At 45.1% G+C, this 22,985-nt stretch overlaps 1 protein-coding gene across 4 annotated transcripts in view; it reads right to left on the reverse strand.

The window, feature by feature from the left end:
- Nucleotides 1-8,416: 8,416 nt before the first annotated feature.
- The window catches only part of LOC131816187 (conserved oligomeric Golgi complex subunit 2-like), a 44,596-nt gene continuing 30,027 nt past the window's right edge, over nucleotides 8,417-22,985 (reverse strand). Inside the window, exons 3-5 of one of the 4 annotated variants that reach the window (XM_059148649.1) lie at nucleotides 22,203-22,330; nucleotides 11,720-11,807; nucleotides 8,417-8,552 (exon numbers count right to left, since the gene is read on the reverse strand). In XM_059148649.1, coding sequence (XP_059004632.1) covers nucleotides 8,535-8,552; nucleotides 11,720-11,807; nucleotides 22,203-22,330 — 234 coding nt within the window. In that variant the 3' untranslated portion in view covers nucleotides 8,417-8,534. Of the gene's footprint in view, nucleotides 8,553-11,418; nucleotides 11,808-20,341; nucleotides 21,648-21,815; nucleotides 22,331-22,985 lie in introns of those variants that run through there. The other 3 variants (XM_059148648.1, XM_059148650.1, XR_009347975.1) reach the window with 3 other exon arrangements.

The following is a 22,985-nucleotide window of genomic DNA, read 5'->3' on the forward strand; positions in this document are numbered from 1 at the left end:
TTGTAGGGTTAGGGGTTAGTGTTAGGGTAAGGTTCAGAGATAGGATTCGGGGGAGGGCCCATGTTAGTGTCAGGGTCAGGGTTACATTTAGGGTCAGAGTTAGGTTCAGTCTCACAGTCAGGGTCAGGTTTAGTGTTCAGTTGATTGTCAGGGTCACTGTAAGGGTCAGGGTTAGGTTATCGTCATGGTCTGGGTCAGGGTCAGGGTGAAGTTTAGCACCAGTGTCCTTTTTAGGGTCAGGTTCAGGTATTGGTTTAAAGTCCACATTCGGGTCAGGGACACGGTTATGTAGTGGTCAGAGTTAGTGTCAAGGTTAGGATTAGGGTCAGAGTCAGGGTCAGGTAAAGGTCAGGGCCTGGGTCAGGTTGAGGGTCAGGCTTTGGTATAGGGTCAATGTTTGGTTCAGTGTCACACTTAGGTTTTGGCGGTAGGGTTTGGGATTGGGGTTAGGGTTAGAGTTAGAAGTAGGGTTATGGTTAGGGTTAGGGATAGACAGAGTAAGGTCACGGTTAGGTTTGGTTTAGGTTATGGGTTAGTGTTAAGGTCAGGGTCAGCATGATGGGTAGGTTCAGGGTCCTTATTAGGGTCATGGTTAGAGTTACCATTAGGTTTAGGGTTAGGGTCAAGCACACTGTCACGGTCAGGGGTAGGATTAGTTTCCGGGTTAGGTCAGCGTCAGGGTTAGGATTAGGGTCAGGGTCAGGGTCCTGGTTCTGTTTGAGTCATGGTTACGGTAATGTCAGCGTTAGGTTTAGGTTCAGGGTCCACATCAGGGTCAGTGTCAGGCTTAGGTTTAGTTTTAGGGTTCAGGTCAGGATCACAGTCAGGGTCAGGTTCGGGGTCAGGGTCAGGGCTTGGGTCAGTTTTCGGGGCAGTCTACAGTCAGTGTCAAGGTCAGGGTCAGGGTTAGTGGTTACTGTTAGGGTTAGCCCCGCTCCTGTGTCATGGACCCATCTGTTCAGGGCCTCAGGATAAACCCTGGGCAGAAGGGTGTCGACTCTACACTCGATCCCACTTAATCAGCCTTAAACTGGGGTGTGAACATGACTTGCCCACCAGATATCTAAACCCTCATCAGCCTGATCCTGCTTGGGGCATCTCCACCCACGATGGCATGGGAAGGTCCTCTTTACACACAGACACACAGACACCCAGAGGCACTTACACACAAACACACACACAGAGACAGGGAGGAGACCTAGGGCTACACAATTGGATAAGGTGTGTGGGACTCTCTGACTCTGATCCCCCTGGTGTCACCTTTTGATTTTATTAGCCAAAGGGCCTGCGGCATTTGGGAAACCTGATATGACCTGCCAGGGAGGGGACGAGTCTGGCGGGCGAATTCTCTTTTCCCTGCATCCTCTCGGCTTTAGTACAGCAGAGAACATGTCGCTTCCTTTAGGATGTGCCTAGAAATGAGCTGGGCATGGCGGTTTTCTCTTTTATGGGGTGCCTGGACACGTGGGTTCCAATTCAGTTGGGCTCTGTCATCAAGGAAGTGAGGTCACCACTGCCTGGGGGCTCCTTACCGAACTTCCTGCTGCATCAGTGCTCCCTGAGCGGCCGGTCCCCAAGCTGCTCAAGGCTCACACTCCACCCAATGCAGTGCCCATCCAGTGACCCCCATACAGCCTCCCCCCAGCTCCTGGGAGGCCTGGGTGAAGCTGTTGTCCCCGTTGGAGGGAACAGAGCTGGGTTTAGACCAGGTTATTGTTAGGGTTAGGGCTAAGAAAGACGTAGGGTCAGGGTCAGCGTTAGACGTCTTTGGGGTCAGGGTTAGCGTAAGGTTTAGTGTGGGGTCAGGGTTAGGGTTAGGTTCATGGTTACGTTTATGATCAGGATAACAGTAGGTTCAGGGTTAGCGTTACGGTCAGAGTCAGGCTCAGGGTCAGCGTTAGGCTGATGGTTAGGTTTAGTGTCAGGTTCAGGGTCATGGTCAGTTTTAGGGTCAGGTTCAAGTTTTGGTTTGGGGGCAAGGTCATGTCAGGTCAGGGATAGGTTTGGGACAGGTTTAGTGTCAGGGTTAGGGTCAGGGTCAGGGTTAGGTTCATGGTTATGGTCAGGTCAGCTTTATGTTTAGGTTTTGTTTTATGAGTAGCTTCAGGATCAGGGTTAGCTTTAGGGTTACTAATCTGTTCAGGATCTCGGATCGGGTCAGGGTTAGGTTTACAGTCAGGGTTAGGGTCAGTGTTAAGCTCAAGGCCAGGGTCAGTTTTAAGGTTAGTTCTGACGTAGGCAAAGTGCAGAGTTAGAGTTATGGTCAGGTTCAGGGAGAGGGTCAGGATAATTGTTAAAGTGGGTTTAGGGTTAGGTTTAGAGGTAGGTTGAGGGTTAGGATTAAACTGGGTTAGGGTCAGTGTCAGGGATAATGCTAGGGGTTAGTTTTAGGGTTAGGTTCAGCATTAGGTTCGGGTCAGGGCCCATGTTAGTGTCAGGGTCAGGGTTACGATTAGGGTTAGAGTTAGGTTCAGGCTCACATTCAGTGTCAGGGTTAGTGTTAGGGTCAGGGTTAGATCAGCATCAGGGTTAGGATTAGGGTCAGGTTCTGGGTCATGGTTAGGTATTAGTCATATTTACGGTAATGTCAGTATTAGGTTTAGTTTCAGGGTCCACATCAGGGTCCTTGCCAGGCTTAGGTTTTGTTTTGGGTTCAGGTAAGGAACACAGTCAGGGTCAGGGTCAGAGTCAGGGTCAGGGCTTGGGTTAGGGTTTGGGGCAGGCTCACACTCAGTGTCAGGGTCAGGGTTAGTGGTTACTGTTAGGGTTAGCCCTGCTCCTGAGTCATGGACCCATCCATTCAGGGTCTCAGGATAAACCCTGGGCAGAAGGGTGTACACCCTACAACCGTTCCCACTTAAGCAGCCTTAAACTGGGGTGTGAACATGACTTACCCACCAGACATCTAACCCCTCATCAGCTCATCCTGCTTGGGGCATCTCCACCCATGATGGCATGGCCAGGACCTCTTTAAACACAGACATACAGAAACCCAGAGGAACACACACAAACACACACACACACACACACACACACACACGCAGAGACAGGGAGGAGGCCTAGGGACACCCATAGATTAGAAGTGGTGGGACTCTATTACTCTGAGCTCACTGGTGTCCCCTTTTGATTTTATTAGCCAAAGGGCCTGCGGCATTGGGGAAACCTGATATGACTTGCCAGGGAGGGGACGTGTCTGTCGGGCGAGATCACTTCTCCCTGTATCCTCTGGGCTTCAGTACAGCAGAAGAACATGTCGCTTCCTTTAGGATGGGCCTAGAAATGATCTGCACATTGGGTTTTCTCTGTCATGGGGTGCCGTGATACGTGGGTTCCAATGGCATTGGGCTCTGTCATCAGGGAAGTGAGGTCACCACTGCCTGGGGGCTCCTTACCGAACTTCCTGTTGCACCAGAGCTCCCTGAGCCGCCAGTCCCCAAGCTGCTCAAGGCTCACACTCCACTCAATGCAGTGCCCATCCAGTGACCCCGATAAAGCCTCCTCAGAGTCCCTAGGAGGCCTGGGTGCAGCTGTTGTCCCCGCTGGAGTGAACAGAGCTGGGTTTAGACCAGCTTAGTGTTAGGGTTAGGGCTAAGAAAGACGTAGGGTCAGGGTTAGGGTTAGACGACTTTGCGGTCAGGGTTAGCATACGGCTTAGGGTAGGGGTCAGGCTTAGGGTTAGGTTCATGGTTAGGTTTAGGGTCAGGATCACAGTAGGGTCAGGGTTAGCGTTACGATCACATTCAGGGTCAGGTTCAGTGTTAGGTTGACGGTTAGGTTTAGGTCCAGACCGGGTCATGGTCAGTTTTAGGTTCAGGTTCAAGTTTTGGTGTGGGGGCAAGGTTCATGTCAGGGTCAGGGTTAGGTTTGGGACAGGTTTAGTGTCAGGGTTAGGTTCAGGGTCAGGGTTAGCTTCATGGTTATGGTAAGGTCAGCTTTATGTTTAGGTTCTGTTTCATGAGTAGGTTCAGGATCAGGGTTAGCTTTACGGTTACGATTCTGTTCAGGATCACGGATTGGATCAGAGTTAGGTTTACAGTCAGGGTTAGGGTTAGTATTAAGGTCAAGGCCAGGGTTAGGTTTAAGGTTAAGTTCTAACTTAGGCAAAGTTCAGAGTTAGGGTTATGATCAGGGTCCGGGAGAGGGTCAGGATTATTGTTAAAGAGGGGTTATGTTTAGGGTTAGAGGTAGGTTGCGGGTTAGGGTTAGACCGGGTTAGGGTCAGTGTCAGGGATAATGTTAGGGGTTAGTTTTAGGGTTAGGTTCAGCATTAGGTTTCGGTTCAAGGTCCGTGTTAGTGTCAGGGTCAGGGTTACATTTAGGGTCAGAGTTAGGTTCAGTCTCACAGTCAGGGTCAGGTTTAGTGTTCAGTTGATTGTCAGGGTCACTGTAAGGGTCAGGGTTAGGTTATCGTCATGGTCTGGGTCAGGGTCAGGGTGAAGTTTATCACCAGTGTCCTTTTTAGGGTCAGGTTCAGGTATTGGTTTAAAGTCCACATTCGGGTCAGGGACAGGGCTATGTTGTGGTCAGTGTTAGTGTCAAGGTTAGGATTAGGTTCAGAGTCAGGGTCAGGTAAAGGTCAGGGCCAGGGTCAGGTTGAGGGTCAGGCTTTGGTATAGGGTCAATGTTCGGTTCAGTGTCCCAGTTAGGTTTTGGCGGTAGGGTTTGGGATTGGGTTTTGGGTTAGAGTTAGAAGTAGGGTTATGGTTATGTTTAGGGTTAGGGTTAGACAGCGTAAGGTCAGGATTAGGATTTGGTTTAGGGTCGGGGTTAGTGTTAGGTTTAGGGTCAGCATGATGGGTAGGTTCAGGGTCCTTATTAGGGTCATGGTTAGAGTTACCATTAGGTTTAGGTTTAGGGTCAAGCACACTGTCACGGTCAGCTGTAGGGTTAGAGTCCAGGTTAGGTCAGTGTCAGGGTTAGGATTAGGGTCAGGGTCAGGGTCCTGGTTAGGTTTGAGTCATGGTTACGGTAATTTCAGAGTTAGGTTTAGGTTCAGGATCCACATCAGGGTCAGTGTCAGGCTTAGGTTTAGGTTTAGGGTTCAGGTCAGGATCACAGTCAGGGTAAGGTCGGGGTCAGTGTCAGGACTTGGGTCAGGTTTTGGGGCAGGCTCACAGTCAGTGTCAGGGTCAGGGTCAGGGTTAGTGGTTACTGTTAGGTTTAGCCCCGCTCCTGTGTCATGGACCCATCCGTTCAGGGTCTCATGTAAACCCTGGGCAGAAGGGTGTAAACCCTACACCCAATCCCACTTAACCAGCCTTAAACTGGGGTGTGAACATGACTTGCCCACCAGATATCTAAACCCTCATCAGCCTGATCCTGCTTGGGGCATCTCCACCCACGATGGCATGGCAAGGTCCTCTTTACACACAGATACATAGATCCCAGAGGCACTCGCACACACACACACACAATCACAGAGACGGCTAGGCGACCTAGGGCTACACAATTGGATAAGATGTGTGGGACTCTCTGACTCTGAGCCCCCTGGTGTTACCTTTTAATTTTATTAGCCAAAGGGCCTGCGGCGCTGGGGAAACCTGATATGACTTGCCAGGGAGGGGACGTGTCTGGCTGGCGAGCTCTCTTTTCCCTGCATCCTCTCGGCTTTAGTACAGTAGAGAACATGTCGCTTCCTTTAGGAAGTGCCTAGAAATGATCTGGGCATGGCGGTTTTCTCTGTAATGGGGTGCCTGGATACGTGGGTTCCAATTCATTTGGGCTCTGTCATCAAGGAAGTGAGGTCTCCACTGCCTGGGGGCTCCTTACCGAACTTCCTGCTGCAACAGAGCTCCCTGAGCCGCCGGTCCCCAAGCTGCTCAAGGCTCACACTCCACTCAATGCAGTGCCCATCCAGTGACCCCCGTACAGCCTCCCCCCAGCCCCTGGGAAGCCTGGGTGCAGCTGTTGTTCCCGCTGGAGGGAACAGAGCTGGGTTTAGACCAGGTTAGTGTTAGGGTTATGGTTAAGATTGACTTAGGCTCAGGGTTAGGGTTAGACGTCTTTGTGGTCAGGGTTAGCGTAAGGTTTAGGGTGGGGTCAGGGTTAGGGTTAGGTTCATGGTTAGGTTTAGAGTCAGCATCACAGTAGGTTCAGGGTTAGCGTTACGGTCAGAGTCAGGCTCAGGGTCAGTGTTAGGCTGATGGTTAGGTTTAGGGTCAGGTTCAGGGTCATGGTCAGTTTTAGGTTCAGTTTCAAGTTTTGGTTTGGGGGCAAGGTCATGTTAGGTCAGGGTTAGGTTTGGGACAGGTTTAGTGTCAGGGTTAGGGTCAGGGTCAGGGTTAGGTTCATGGTTATGGTAAGGTCAGCTTTATGTTTAGGTTCTGTTTTATGAGTAGGTTCAGAATCAGGGTTAGCTTTAGGGTTACTAATGTGTTCAGGATCACGGATTGGGTCAGAGTTAGGTTTACAGTCAGGGTTAGGGTCAGTGTTAAGGTCAAGGCCAGGGTCAGTTTTAAGGTTAAGTTCTTAGGCAAAGTTCAGAGTTTGGGTTATGATCAGGGTCAGGGAGAGGGTCAGGATAATTGTTAAAGTGGGGTTAGTGTTAGGGTTAGAGGTAGGTTGAGGGTTAGGATTAGACCGGGTTAGGGTCAGTGTCAGGGATAATGTTAGGGGTTAGTTTTAGGGTTAGGTTCAGCGTTAGGTTTCAGGTCAGGGCCCATGTTAGTGTCAGTGTCAGGGTTACGTTTAGGGTTAGAGTTAGGTTCAGGCTCACATTTATGTCAGGGTTAGTATTAGGGTCAGGGTTAGATCAGCATCAGGGTTAGGATTAGGGTCAGGGTCTGGGTCATGGTTAGGTATTAGTCATATTTACGGTAAAGTCAGAGTTAGGTTTAGGTTCAGTGTCCACATCAGGGTCCTTGACAGGCTTAGGTTTTGTTTTAGGTTCAGGTAAGGATCACAGTCAGGGTCAGGGTCAGAGTCAGGGTCAGGGCTTGGTTTAGGGTTTGGGGCACCAATTCTAACAAAGGTGATAGGCTAGGTCAAATATCTACTAAAAGGTAAGTTGTAATTCAATTGGTCCACTAGCGTCACTGTGCTGCTTTCTCTGTGCGTTTCAATTTCATTGGCCACCTGTGCATGACCACGCCCAACCACATGGCCTATGTCCTTAAAATCTAGTCCGTAAAGGAGAGAGGGGTTGACTTCTCTGTAAGAAAAGCGGCCCTGGCTGGTCAGTTTGATTCTTGATGCTTGGTGCGAAATAAAGCTTTGTTTGACCTTCGCTTTGTATCAGTCTCGCTCTTTTAATCATGGACCCATTATTGGGGCATAACAGGTGGGACAGTGGAGCACGTACATAGCGGAGGGGACAGCCCACTGTGGGTATCCACCATTCCTTGCCTCCTCAACGAGACTCGCTGACCACATGACGTCTATGACCGAGTCAACGGGAGCTCGCCTTCCCTACAGACCAGAGCTTGCTCTGAGCACCGGCAGGAGGCGGTGGCCTCTTTTGAGCAGCCCAGAACCCTGTCTTGTCCTTTCTCACTCATGTCAACTCCCTGTGTTAGCCAAGCCTTGGAAGTGGAGACTTAGGAGGGAAGGGAAAGAAAGGCAGCCCCCGGCTCCTGATCCTGTCAAGTTCCTTACTCATCAGGAAGCCGAGGGAGGCAGGGTCGGTGGAACATGTGTGAGTCCCCAGGTGAGGTAAAGATGGCAGAGCTGGTCTTGTTCAGGATTTCCACGGTTCTGATAAGAAGAGGGCACGTGGGTGTGCCCCAGCTGTGGAATCCCTGCGTGAATTATTTAACACTGACATTGCACCCTGCGAAGATGAATGGCAAGAATCATGCCCATAATCACATTTTAAAATTTTTATTTGCTTGGAATGACATTAAATGCAAATAGAAAACAGCAGCCATGCCCCTTCAGAAGACAGACCATGGAGGAAATGAGCTTTCTATTTTAGTACCTTTAACAAACACTTCCTCCCTGTTTTTGCCCAAAGGGCCCTATATCTTCATTTTGCATGGGGCTTGTAAATTATGTAGCCAGCCCTGGGGACAGCTGTGCAGTGTCTCAATGACCCAGTGCAGGGAATGGCAGGAGCCTCCCTCCTTGATACAGTAGTATTACACAAGCCCCTGAAGCTGAAACAGAACTTCAGGATAAAGTCTGGGGGGGGGAGGTCCTCAAATTTCTGAGTCATGGGCTGTCGTAAACAAAATATCAACAGTCAGGTGGCTTAGGCAACATGCAATTTATTTTCTCATGGTTCTGGGCGCTGGGAGTCCAAGATCAAGGTGGCAGTAGGGTCAATTCCTCAAACGTCTCTCCTTGGCTTGCAGATAGCTGTGTTCTCCACTCTGTTTTCAAACGATTGTCCTTCAGTCTGTACTGTCTGTGTCCTAATCTCTTCTTCCTGTAAGCACAACAGTCCTGTTGGCTTGATGCCCACCCCCAGTGAGCTCGTTTTCCCTTTATCACCTCTTTAAAATTCCTGTCTCTGAATACTGCCACATTCTGAGATGCTGGGTGTTAGGACGTCAATGTAGGAATCTGGGGGCATCCAACTAAGCCCATAACAATAGTCAAAACTGGATCCGAAACTGAAATTTAGACACATTTTAAAATGCTAAAAGTGTATATATATATATATAATTTTTGTGGTAGGCCTGAGATGGTTGGTAGGCTGAGATGTATTTGTAACCTTTGAGGGAAACATCCTTTGGAATGATCAAAGAGAGCTTCTGTGTAATTCCATACACCCACAATTAAACCCCAGAGCTTTCTAATTTGGAATTTGGCTGTTTTGTGCTTGGTGGCAACCAAAACCAGCCTAGGGCTTTTCTTTTGTTCTGACAGAAAAGTAGGAGGCAGAGGACTTGAGCATTTAGACATCTTGCTGCTCTTTGGTTTAATCATACTCTACTGAGTTGCCCGAAACTAATTAAGCTCTTGGCTCTGTAGAGGAGAGATGATGTTCATTACATGTCATTGGCCACATTGTTCCTTTTTTTAATTGTTGTTAACATTTGTGTTATTTTTCAGTATAAGAGGCAAGCTTTATCGTAGTTTGGGCTGATGTAACAAGAGCACCATAAACTAGGTGCTTTAAACACATAATTTCTCTCAGTTCTGGAAGCTGGTAAGTCTACGATCAAGACCCTGGAAAATTCCGTGTCTGTTCAAGTGCCCACTTCCTGGGTCACAGATGACCATCTTCTCCCTATAACCTCCAAGGTGGAGAGGCGAGGGATCTCTGTGGGGTCTCTCTTATGGAGACACTAATCTCGCCCATGAGGACTCCACCCTCATGACCTAAACATCTCCCAAGGACCCCATCTCCTAGTTATGTCCCTTTGGACATTGAGTTTTCAACTTATGAATCCTGGAGGGATACACTGTCTACAGTGAGCTTCGTCAAACATCTTTTATGTTCAAGGCACTGTTTTTTGGCAAAATTAATCATTTCCTACACATCCTTTGAAGCAAGAGTATTCCTGCACTTTGCCTTCCTTTAGAACCTTTCTCTAGAGAGGATCCTAAAAAGTTCAGAAAAGACGCAGAAGAAACCTGCTGGTTAGCTCGTTTTTCACAGTAGAGCAGAATTCATTTTGAAGTAGGTTAATCTTAGAAATCCAGGCAAAGACACTTCGCTTGAAAATCATCTCAAATGATCAGTTTTGTTAGTATGAGTAATAGTAACTATAAGATCAATAGAACAACTTTTTCTTCTACTATAGGCCTACTGTGTGCTGGGTACCTCGGAGCATCTGAGTCGAACCATCTCGTGATCCTTTCAACAGCCCACTGAGGGTCACACTGTCTTCTCCTCCACGTTATGGATGAGCCTTAAGTCTGGGCCAGAAATGACACAACTTTCCCAAAGCCATATTGCTACTGAGGGGCCAGCTGGGATCTACGCCCACTCTGTTGCCAGAGCCTGTGATTGCAAACGTGGGCTGCACTAGCTGTTCAGAACAAAGGACTGTTCATGGAGGTGACACAGCTAACCCATGAGACCCACCACCCTTTTCCCTAGGGTCATCCCGGTACAGCCTGCAGTGATGGCCCGAGTTAAGCATTCGAACTTGGTGCTGCAGAGGGCGTGTTTTAGGGACAAGATTGGTGTTAAGGGGGTCTAATGAAGCCCAGAGGGAATGGGAGGAAACAGGACTTGGGGAAATATCTGGGTCCCTGGAGCAGTGATCTCCTTTTATTACTGTGCACCTCTCTTTCACAAAAATAAATACGTAAATACATACATACATACATACAAAAATATTTGCGTACATACCACCAATTTAAGCAAATTTTTGATAAATTATAGACTCTACTAAATTATTATGCACATTATAAATGACATGCAAAAGCTAAACAGATAAATGGATGAGATGAAATATGAATAAAACTTATAATATTTTCTTCCAGCCCCTTACTGGACTATTTCTCAAACTCCCTTTGGAGAAGACTTTTTAAAGATTTGTTCATTTATTTATTGAGAGAGAGACAGCACGTGTGTGCACATGTGAGTAGGGGGGTGGGGCAAAGGGAAAAGGAGAGAAGCAGACTCCCCATTGAGCACAGAGGCCTCACTAGGGCTCAATCCCATGACCCTGAGATCATGACTTGAGCCAAAATTTTGAGTCAGACATTTAATCAACTGAGACACCCAGGTTCCCTGGAGTAGACTTTTTAAGAAAGAGATAGGACACTTGGAATTATAGCAATAATTCCTAGAATTAATCTTTAAAAGTGGGAAGATAGAAATGGTTTTTTTAAATTTTTTAAAAGATTTTCTTTTTTTATTCATAAGAGATGGGAGGCAGAGGCAGAAGCAGGCTTCCCGCAGAGCAGGAAGTCCAGAGTGGGACTTGATCCCAGGACCTGGGATCATGACCCTCGCTGGAGAAAGACGCTGGAGATACTGATAAACCAAACTTTAGGGAAAAATACTGAACTTTACTGGGAAGATGAAGCAGAATAACAGCATATGGCAGCAACATGAATTTTAGATAGCTGTTGGTCACCCAGAAGGCTTAAGGTGGAGAGAAAAACAAAAGGTTGTAGTGACCCAAAATTGTCCGAGTTGTGTAATTTGACCCAGGAACTTCCGGGTGACATAAAGATTTGTTTATTTATTTCGCGGACAGCGCCATGTGGGGAAAGAGCGAGGGGGAATGAGGATTCCATACAAACGTGTGAGTGGCTCTTCTCCCATCTCCAGGGGGGAAGGAAGAGATTGGGTTTACTCCAGTAAGCATGGTGATGAGTTGGTGAGGTAGGTTGACTAGATGTCTGGACACCTGAAAAAGCCAGCTAAGGCTGGCTTCCTGGCCATCTTGTCAGTGTCTTATTGAAAGCTTGTCATGTGCAAGACTTTCTTTTAACAGGTTGCCAGGTGAATCAGACTACCGGCTGCCATGTGTCATTGCTCAGGTGGTCCAAGACACAATGTCCTGCAACTAAGGGGATGCACTTAGCATTACAGACATCGTTCTGTCTTTGTTATTTTGAAATTTAGAAAATATCTTATTAATTTGTTCACTCCAAAGAGGCAATTTATTGCTTACTATGACAGTCTTTTGGTAGAAGACACAAAACTGCTTTCTTTGTTATGAAAATCAATGTGTTACACCAATTTTCTGAAAGATGGAAATGAAGTGCCTCCTTCCAGCTGGGTCAGGACATAACTGTACCCTATGTATTGGTTTTTCAATAGAGTCCATTTACAGAATGTACATGTCTCTCAATACAGAAGACATTTGCTCACATTTATGTGTAGAACATTCCCGAACCTGGTCCAGGTTGCGGATGAAACCGTCACTCTGACTGGCAAGGCATAACGAAGAAGAGTTTTCCTGTAAACAATATGTGGTCATGGAAGGAATCAGCACTGCAATTCGTGGCTGATTCCAAAAGCTCTAAGAGGTGGTAGATGCACAGGCAAAGTGGTGACTTTTGCAGAGGAAGCAGGCTGGGGAGAGTTAGCAAAACAGAAGTTTGAGAGGGCCCTAAAATCTCCTCCTGTGGGATTATTGGCCATTGAGCTTGAGAAAGGCTATGGGGAAAACTTGAAAGAGCATCAGATCAAACCCTTGGCCACTGGAGGTTGAAACTGACATGAGCAGCACTATCTCTATTCTTGACCCAAGGCCACAGGATGACAAGCTTTGCTTTTTCAATGTGGTCTCATGTCTCTATACTGCCCTATAAAGAAATTAATACAAATAAATTCTGAGAGTGTAAAGTGTAAGCAGAGCTCCCCTTGGCCATTTCCTAAGTTTTGTCCACTCCGAAGTGAGTATCACTTTGGTGAGTGCATTGCAGGAAATGGCCTTAATGATCAATGGCAGACCTCCACTCCAGAGTGACATAAAAAGCAATCTGCACCTCCTTCCTGATTTGTCTGTAATGAAACTTGCTTTCCTCAGGTCCCAGCATTCGAGGCAGATAAATATGTTCCCTTTTGGTGGCTCTTACTCATACTTCAGCAAGATTTCCCATGTGCTTTCCATGGCTGGCTGGGAAACTGGACCACAATTTATGGCATCTTAGGGGACAGGCGCATAGAATTCCAGTGGGATCCCAGAACAGAACCTAATTGGAGATTAGAGACCATTGCGGTGCGAAGCTTTTCTTTGAGATCGAAAGAGGTGCATGTTATGCAAATATTAGCAAGTGTAAGTTCACACTGTCTACTGAAAATTTATAGACTCATTATGGTCAAGAAGGCTGGAAGATAAGTAGATTTTGGAAAAGATGCAGGTAAATTCAGGGAGGTGGCAAATTACCCCAGGAAAAGTAGAATGGCTAAAGAGTATGGCCCAAGCTTTTTAAAAAGATTTTATTCACTTATTTGACACACAGAGAGCCAGAAAGCACAAGTGGGGGGAATGGCAGAGGGAGAAGGAGAAGCAGGCTCCCCGCTGAGCAGGGAGGCAAATGTGTGGGACTCCATCCCAGGACCCTGGGATCATGACCTGAGCTGAAGGCAGACACTTAACCGACTGAGCCACCTAGGCGTCCCCTGGCTCCAACTTCCAAAGATGGTGTATGAGATACCTTTGGTGGGAAGGAATGAAGATCAGCAACTGTCCTTGATTCTGCTTCTCAGGAAGGCATTGTGATGTGGTGCCCAGGACTTTGGAGACAGACACACGCTTGGTGCCCTCCGGCTCTGCCGCAAAAGCAACACCTTCCAGAGGGCAGCTGCAGGCACCGGGTGTTGTCACACAGGGTCAGACCCGGGAGGCACTCAGCCACGTACCCATTCCACCATCCTGCTGGGTTTGGAAGAGCGCGATCAAAGTCCCTGCTGCCGAAGGACCATCCAGAGTGACATGTCCCATGGGGCACGCCGGCATTCCTTTACCCCTTCAGGTTATTGGCAGCAAGGCTGGAAATTTTTTAAATTGCCTGGGAAAATGATAGCAAATGGCTCCAAAAAGGAGTTTCAAAACGCAGACTTCATACTATGTTTTGAGTAAATTTCATTCATTTGGCAGGTACTGACAGGGTGCTTAAGTGCCAGGTACTGCTGCATTAGAAACGGACTTGAGGAGTTAACAGGAGGGGGCTCCAGCCCTCAACCAGCACAAAGTTGATCAATGGATGCATGTGACAGACAGAGCACTGTGACGGGGAGTACTAGGTGCTCTCATAAGAAGGGTGTGCTAGGAGTTAAGGGAACACTCGGGGGAAGCCAGAACCAACACTCGGGGAGAGCTGTGGGAAATATGATGGATGCAGATGGCTCCAGGGGAAACCAGAGAACTCCTCAGATCCCTGCTTCTTAACAGCTCCAAGTGCCCGCTGCTTCAGAGTGGGGGCTGGGCGAGCAGGGAGCTGGGGTGGGCGCAGCGATGCCTGATTTCCGACTTCCAGCCCCTGCGCTGTTTCACCTGTCCCTTTAGGAGTACAATGACATAGGATTTCACCAACGGAGGATCTACCCCTGCATCCTGGTACTGGAAAAGCACGCGAGGGCTGCGGAGCTGAAAGCGAGTTGGTAGTTCCAGTAATGTGTGCAGGGTTTTAAAAAACTATATACGGGAAAATATCCGGTCTTATTTGCATGTGTTTGTATCATGCACAATTTTTAACTGCAATCCTCCTTTTTCCTTCTTCCCTGTTGTTAAGACTCTCCTCTCCTCACCGCTGCCTTTGTCCCTATAATACCTGTTGACAGCCTGGTGCTCATCCATGAGCTCATTCGCCTCTATCCACACACGCATGGGGCTCTGTCACTGTTTGACAAATATGGGCTCATTTTATCTACCTCTTGATCTAGTGCTTCCCGGTTAAGAATCCCTCCTGCATAACGTCCTTCTGTTTTTATCTTCATTTTTATAAAGAATGGCTGCTCACCTTTTATCAGGTGCCTTTATTTTTTTATCAAATGCATTTATTGCTATGGTCTTAAGAGTTTTTTCACAGTTAATTTAGTGATGAGGTAAATCTTATTGATTTTCTGGTCTTGAGCTCCCTTTATTTTCCTGGAATGAATCCAAGTTGGTCTCAGGATATAGTCCTTTGATAGATGCCTGACTTCTGTTATTTGCTAACATTAGTTCAGTTTCTGTTAACTAATCTGTCCTAAGCCAGATTTGTTAATAGCTTCCCCGTTCCTCCCTCTCAGGTTTGGGTATTAAAATTGTGCTCAGCGTCATCAAGTGAATTGACTTATTATTGTTTAATTGCCTGTTGCCATTTAACAGTAGAATGACAGTTATCCAGCTGCAAACCTGTCTGATCTTGGAACTCATCTTCTGAATTTTCCATTCTTGAATCATTTGGATGATTTTGTTTTCCTAGGAAATCATCGTTTCTTCTAGGTTATCAAATTGATTAGTATAAAGTGCCTCGCAGTTTAGTGATTCCTTTTTATTATGCATTTGCTTTTATATCTCTGTTCCCAACCCTTATCTGTTTTGCAACTCTCTCTCTCTCTCTGTCCCCTCCTCCCTGAAACCCCCCTTTCCCCATCCCCCTTCCCTCTCTCCCCACCTCCTCCCACACCCCATCTTCCCCCTCTCTTATCCTTAATAGGGCTTGTGAAGTTTTTTTTTTAATTATTTCATTAGTCTTTCATAAAAACAACTTTGAGTTTATTTGCCGCTCATATTTTTTATTAGTTAAAAAATTTATCTTTATTATAATTACTTCCTTTCTTTTGATTGAGCTGCCCTTTTCTGATGGGTTTAAATGAGTAGTTTCTTTTATTCAAAAAAATGTTTGAAATTGAAGACATTTGACACTAAAGTCTCCTTAGAGTATAACTTCTGGTGTCTTCTGTAAGTTTTGGTATGAAATAGTCTCCCTTCCATTGCTTTCAAGATTTTCTTCAGTCGTCTTATGATTTCTTCTTTGACTGAAGACTGTATTTCTTAACTTGTATGTAGTTTCAATTTTTTGTTACCAGGTTATCTAATTCTGATTCTACTGGATTGTGATCAAAGAACTGTTCTTTAAATCTTTAATTTGGAAGGCTTGTAAAGGTTTCCTTTGTTGCCTAGTATGCAATTAATCTTTACAAATATGGCTTTCCTTAGGTGTAAGAAAGAAATGTATTCCGAGGGAAATAAGGATGTCTATTTTTTTTAAAGATTTTATTTATTTATTTGACAGACAGAGATCACAAGTAGGCAGAGAGGCAGGCAGAGAGTGAGAGAGAGGAGGAAGCAGGCTCCCCGTGGAGCAGAGAGCCTGATGTGGGGCTCAATCCTAGGACCCTGGGATCATGACCTGAGCCGAAGGCAGAGGCTTTAACCCACTGAGCCACCCAGGCGCCCCAGGATGTCTATTTTCTGTGTGTCCTTGTTTTTCCCTCCTTCTAGTAGATACTCCCATTTGAAAAGCTAAAATTTTACCTTGTTATTGCATTTTTAGAGTCTTTAGGTATTATGATGTTAGATGTATACCTGCTTATACCTTTTACATCTTCTTTCCAAACTCTGCCTTTAAAAATGTCCCTCTTCATCTTAGTACCTATAACTTTAGACCCAACTTGTCTGCGATGAATTTTGCCATTCCGGCTTTCTCTTTTGCATGGTAACTCCTCACCTGATACATTCTCAATCCCTTTTGCATTTTAAGTATGTTTCTTGAACAGCGTGGATCTGTAACCCCCTGATAGGTGCTTTAATAGAAAAAGTCAGTCTGTACACATTTAAATTAATGATAAACAGTCATGATTTTATTCCTTCCATCTTATTTTGTTTGTTTTTATTTTCCCCATTTTTGATGTTTTTAATCAAGTTCATTCTTTTTCTACTTGATAAATATAGAAGTTCTTTGCATTTTTCGATGACAGCTTAATTGAGATATAATTCACAGGCCATACCACTCACCATCTAATGTGATGGTGAGTTTTTAATGGCTTTCACTATAGTTAACTATACTATACTGAACTACCTACACATTTTCATCATCCTCAAAAGAAAACTTTAGCCATCACCACCAGTCTTAGGCAACCGCTAATCTACTTTCGGTCTCTGTAGATTTAGCTATTCTGGAAATTCCATATAAATCAAATTATGCAGTATGTGGTCTTCTGTGACTGACTTCTCTCAATCAGCAGAATGTTTTCAAGGCTCCTCTGTGTCGTGGCACATATCAAAATTCTATTCCTTTTCAAGGCTGAATAATATTCCACTGGCTGGGTGGATCACATTTTATTTATCTCTTCATCAGTTGATGAACATCTGGGTTGTTCTCATCTTTTCGCTATTACGAATAAACCCTAAACCTTCATGCACAAGTTTTTGTGTGGGCATAGTTTTTTTCTTGGCTCTATACACAGGAGTGATATTGGTGTGTCATATGGCAACTCTGTGTTCTGCATTTTGAGGAGCTACTAAACCATTTCTAATGTGGCTGCGCTATTTTCCAAGCCCACCAGCAATTTACAGGTTCCAGCTCTTCACATCCTTCCAACAGCTGCTTTTGGGTTTTTTGATAGTAGCCATCCACGAGGGTGGAAGGTGGTATCTCACCATGGTTTTGATTTGCATTTCCCGAATGATTAGTGATGTTGAGCATATTTTCACGTGCTTATTGTCCCATATACTTTATATATACCTTATATGTATCTTTAAATATATATATTTCATATTTTATTTATATTTAAATACATATTTAAGAATGTAAATACATGTACATAAATATGTTTATATAAATATATGATAATGTAAAATATATTTATATATACATTTATATATTAATGTATACATTTGAATATTGGAGAAATGTATATTCAAGTTCTTTGCTCATTTTTTTAAAAGATTTTATTTATTTATTTGAGAGAGATTTATTGAGAGAGATCACAAGCAGGCAGAGAGGCAGACAGAGAGAAAGAAGCAGGCTCCCTGCTGAGCAGAGAGCCTGATACGGGGATCGATCCCAGGACTCCGAGTTCATGACCTGAGCCGAAGGCAGCAGCTTAACCCTCTGAGCCACCTAGGCGCCCCTCTTTGCTCATTTCTTAACTTGGTTGTCTTTTTATTTGAGTTGTAAGAATTCTTCACACAGTCTGAATGCATGTTCCTTATATATGAATTGCAATTATTTTCTCCCATTTAGTGGCTTGTCTTTTGACTTTGTCAATGGGGTCCTTGGAAGCACAAAACTGGGATATTTTGGTTGAGTCCCATTTATTTATTTTTTTTTAAGTTGCTTGACTTTGGTGTTTGGCTGAGGAGCCGTTGTTAGATTCAAGACCACTAACATTTACCTTTGTGTTTTCTTCTGAAAACTTTATCATTTTACTTTATTTTTATTTTTTAAAAGATTTTATTTATTTGAGAAAGAGACAATGAGAGAGAGCATGAGCGAGGAGAAGGTCAGAGGGAGAAGCAGACTCCCTGTGGAGCTTGGAGCCTGATGCAGGACTCGATCCGGGAACTCTGGGATCATGACCTGAGCAGAAGGCAGCCATCCAACCAACTGAGCTACCCAGGCATCCCGAACTTTATCATTTTAATGCTTACATTTATGTCTTTGATGCATTTTGGGTTATGTTCCCTGTATGGTGTGAGGCAGGACTCCTGTTTCATTATTTGCATGTGGCTGCTTGGGAGTAAAATACTGTTCTTACCCCCATTGAATTGTTTGGCACCCTTGTCAAACATTAGTTGACTGTAATTTATTTTCCTTTTTTTTTCACGTGCCATGTATATTATATTTCTAGGAAAAAGGAATCCCAGGATTTTCCCTCCTGCCTGGATTCTTCCTTCTTCATGGTGCATGATGCCAGAAGAATTTTTCCATGCAGTGAAACCAAACTGAGGGGATGGAAATATTCTGCCACTTTTCTAGATCTTTCAGTTATACAAGTCTAGGGCTGGTCATGCCACACTTGTTTAACTTTCCCGTGAGGTTCACAGCAGTTTTCCCAGCTCTGTGTCATCAATAATTTCAAATTTGCCAATGTGCTCATACTTCGTCATCACAGTGAGGAAACGGGACGATGACTTTGGTGCATGGCCTCCTAAGAACCTGGCCTTCGCCCCCCCCTTTCAGTAGTGTTAATGTTCTTGAGGGCATCTGTGGGACATTTGTTCACACTGTTACTGTGGCACGGAAAGATGGCAGAAAAACCTTTTTTCCCTTTTATTAATATTTGGTCTTGTTCTCCTTCCCTTTCTCATAACTGAATGCGTATTTCCCCTCTGTCATTTGAAAACTGCATACTGTTCTCCAGCTGTTTTCCCCAGACAAGACCTTGTATATCAAGAATCCTTATTTCACGGTTATTATACACAATCTTAAAGATTTATGACTGTCCTCTTATTTTACACATGCATACACACGAAGCACTAAATACGGACTTTATCTGAATGGCTAAATGTTGGTCAACACAGAAGCCAGTTGTAGTGGGAACTTCTAGGATAAAGATATAGTCTGAAGTTTTTGTTCTTTAAAAAAAGCCTTCATGGGGCGCCTGGGTGGCTCAGTGTGTTAAGCCGCTGCCTTCGGCTCAGGTCATGATCTCAGGGTCCTGGGATCGAGTCCCACGTTGGGCTCTCTGCTCAGCGGGGAGTCTGTTTCCTCCTCTCTTTCTCTCTGCCTGCCTCTCTGCCTACTTGTGATCTCTCTGTCAAATAAATAGGTAAAATCTTAAAAAAAAAAAAAAAAGCCTTCATGGGGCGCGTGTGTGGCTCAGTGGGCTAAAGCCTCTTGCCTTCAGCCCAGGTCATGATCCCAGGGTCCTGGGATCAAGCCCCGCATCGGATTCTCTGATCAGTGGGGAGCCTGCTTCCCCCTCTCTCTGCCTGCCTCTCTGCCTACTTGTGATCTCTGTCTTTCAAATAAATAAAATCTTAAAAAAAAAAAACGCCTTCATATTTTATTAAAAATTTTAGGTGTCCGAATTCAAAAGGTTAACAATATAGTACAATAATAATAATATATCATCTAATAATAAAATAATAATAATTTCTCCTGCATAGTCACTGCTGCACACTAGTAAAATGAGATGTTTCTTTTCTTTTTTAAAGATTTTATTTTATTTATTTGACAGACAGAGATCACAAGTAGGCAGAGAGGCAGGCAGAGAGAGAAGGAGGGAAGTGGGCTCCCTGCTGAGCAAAGAGCCCGACGTGGGGCTCGATCCCAGCCAAAGGCAGAAGCTTAACCCACCCAGGCGCCCGGAGATGTTTATTTTCATTTGGGATTATGGAGGGGCAAGGTGTTTTTGGCTCTCCTGCTGAAGGAGGGACTCAGTCAGTCTCCACCTTTTTCCCTAATAGTAGCTCTGGAAGATGAAGACGTCCCTCCATCTCCCAGACATGAGGGTTTGACCAGGACATGGGATGGTATAAGCTCATTGACATAGTCTCATGAACTAAGCCCTGGTTTATTGGTCACAGTCGTTCTCCAAGTATTTTCAGGAATAAACTTCAGGTGTTGCCCTTACTCTAATTTTTCTTTCTGAGATTTCTGACTGCAATCACTACTTCCTGCAGTCAATCGAGGAGAAACGAGGCATGTGGCAGCGCAACAGTGTGTTTTTCTTTCAAGATGACAGAATCACTCTTGATTTCTGTACGCATCTCGGATTTTCATATACGAACATGGATTTTGGTGTCTACCCTGAGGAGATAATACGTATGGTGTGAGCTACACTTGTATTCTCATGACACGTCACCTGGGTTACCCAGAACTTTCTGGGCCCGGCAGAAAGGCAGAAACCCAGGTGAATTCCTCATTGTTCCAGCAGGCTGTCAGCCCTCAAAGGCCTTCTGGGTGTGTTTGTGCATCGCAGTGTCTGCTGTGTAAGATATAGAAAGAGCACAGTAGTTCAGGGGGAAAATATTTAGGAACACATTTTCCAGGAGGAACCAGGATTCCGTTTGGGTGACTCTTGACCATTTTTCATCTTCTGACCACTGAAAGTGGTAGTTAATCTACAGTCATGGTTTTAACATGCATTTCGAATGTAATGTTAGTTTCCATCAACATAAAACTATAAGAACTGTCTTCCTAAAGGGCATTCATGTAAGGCCCGTTATTTTCCAGCTTGATTAATGAAAACAAAATTTTTCTGTAATGCTTTCTTCCTACTCTGTATTAGTTTTCAGGACTGGATTGAAAGTGATTTATTGTGGATAGGGTTATACCTGCTCGTGGAATTTTTTTCTGTTCCTGGGTTTTTAAAGGTGGCAGAGTTGACTTTCTGATTTTAATTCATCTTCACTAGATGAAGAATTCACAAATAGGACTTTTTCTTGAAATAACCATAGCCTGGGGGCGCTTGGGTGGCTCAGGTCATGATCTCAGGGTCCTGGGATCGAGTCCCACATTGGGCTCCCTGCTCAGTGGGGAGCCTGCTTCACTCTTTGCCTCCCCCTCTGCTTATGCTTTCTCTAATAAGTAAATAAATAAATAACCTTAAAAAAAAAAGAAGTTTTATTTGACTGGAGCTTCATGTGGAGTGACAGATCAACAGAAAGACAAAGGGATATGAGACAGGAAGCAATGAAGGAAAACACAGAAGCGCACAGTATAGACAGATGTTCCTTGGCTTATGACGGCCTCGGCTTCTAATAAACCCATTGTTCAGCTGGAAATCTCTTTAGTTGAAAATGCATGGAAAACACCTAAGCGACTGAACATCAGAGCTTAGCCCCGCCAAACTTAAATGTCTTGAGAACACTTACAGTATTGCACAGTTGGGCAACATTCTCTAACACAAAGCCTATTTCACAATAAAGCGTCTGGTATCTCATGTAACTTACTGAACACTGCACTGAAAGCTAGAACAGGACAGTTCAAGTGTGTTGGTTGCTGACCCTCGTGATCACGTGGTTTGCCTGGGGGCTGTGCTTGCTGCCCCTGCCCAGCATTACAAAAGAGGACCCTACTGTAGATCGCCAGCCTGGGAAAAGATCCAAACTAAATGCATATCACTTCTGCACTATTATAAAAAGTCAAAAAACCATAAACTGAACCAAGGTGAAGTCAGGGATCTTCTGTACCAGGTGTGTTAGGGAAGGTCAAGCACTCCTGTCTGGCCAGGAACCATAGTGGTATGGGGGAAAGTTCCACAGTAAAAAGTTCTACAGAGGAGAACCACTAGGACTCAAGCACCAACGGTCACAGGTTGCGCCAGGAAGACTGGATGCTCTTCTGTGGGTGATGAGAAGCCATGAGAGACTCAGGAAGGCTGCAGAGCTCTGGGCAGGTGGGACAGCTGAGGGCTGCAATGAAGAGGGACAGGTGGAGCTGGGAGACCAGGTGGGGAGAGCCCGCTACCCTCGAACAAAAGGCGACAAAGGTCTGGACTGGGATGACGGAGATGGTGGAAGGTAATGGGATATTCATGAAACAGAACGGGAAAGCCATGGAAATGAAATAAGAGAGGGAGGGAAAACCGAACATAACTTTAATTGCCATCAGTATAAAACGTGTTGAATTAAAATGAATTGGTATTTCTAGACCGATGATGACATCACAATAATGGAAGGAAACCAATTCTGATTTTGAACCTGGTTAAGGAGAAAGTATAGACAAGAGAAAAGCAGAGGCTCTGGAGTCACACAAATGTCACCGTTGAGATTCGTCCCCACTCTTCATTCCCTTCCCTGTAAACCCAGGCAAGCGACACCTGCCTCACAGCACTGGTAACAAATAGGGAAGAGCACACGTTCCCACGTTCCCGGGTCAGACAGGACAGCCAGGGATCAGCGGCACATGAGGAGGTGACAGGTGGTCACTAAACTGAGCTCAGGTGCATACACAGCATTTTATGTCACCTTGAGATGGCTCCTCCTGTGACCTCTCGAAGAAGGCGGCAGTGGTGAGGAACGAACTCCAGGAGCTTATTAGCATACATGATCTTCAGGCCGTCCGGATGAGACTCAACAATCTGCTCTACAATCACCTAGCAGAAGGAAGAGCATTTTATTTTTATTTATTTGTTTGTTTGTGTTTTTGTTTGTTTTTAAAGCACCTAAAAGAGAAGTATGAACTATACACTACAGAGAAAAGAATCGAGTAAACCTTACAAATGCACTTTGTCCTTCCTCCTCCCCACTCAGTATGCTTTCTAAACAGGAGGTAAGTAACAACGGCATGAAAATCTAGGTCCCGGGATTTGGGAATACTGCTCCAATCCTGGGGGACACAGAGGCTGAGGGACAGAGACTGGCCTGAAGCTAAAACATCATACACACTCATCTGCTTCCCTTCTGAGCTTAAAAGCGAAATACTGTATCTGCAGACAACAGCTCTGTACCATCTTCACCCTGGCCTTATCCTCTACCGTCTCCAGAACAGGGAAAGGGCTGAGATGGAAAGTGATGGAAGAAAACACATCTTATTTTGCTTTAGTATTTTATATTTTTTTGGTGAGGCTGAGTTGCAGGAGGTGAATGACAAGCATACAAACTTAAAATACAAACGTGGCCACAGTTCATTTAACGACACGGAAACGTAAAGTACTTCCTTAATTTAGCATATTAGATTCAGTTCAATGAAAAGGGCGTAAATTAAATAACTAAAATGTTTTCATTTAGTGACAAAGAATAATGTGATCT

Source organism: Mustela lutreola, chromosome 15 (assembly GCF_030435805.1).
Source record: "Mustela lutreola isolate mMusLut2 chromosome 15, mMusLut2.pri, whole genome shotgun sequence".
Lineage (NCBI taxonomy): Eukaryota > Metazoa > Chordata > Mammalia > Carnivora > Mustelidae > Mustela > Mustela lutreola.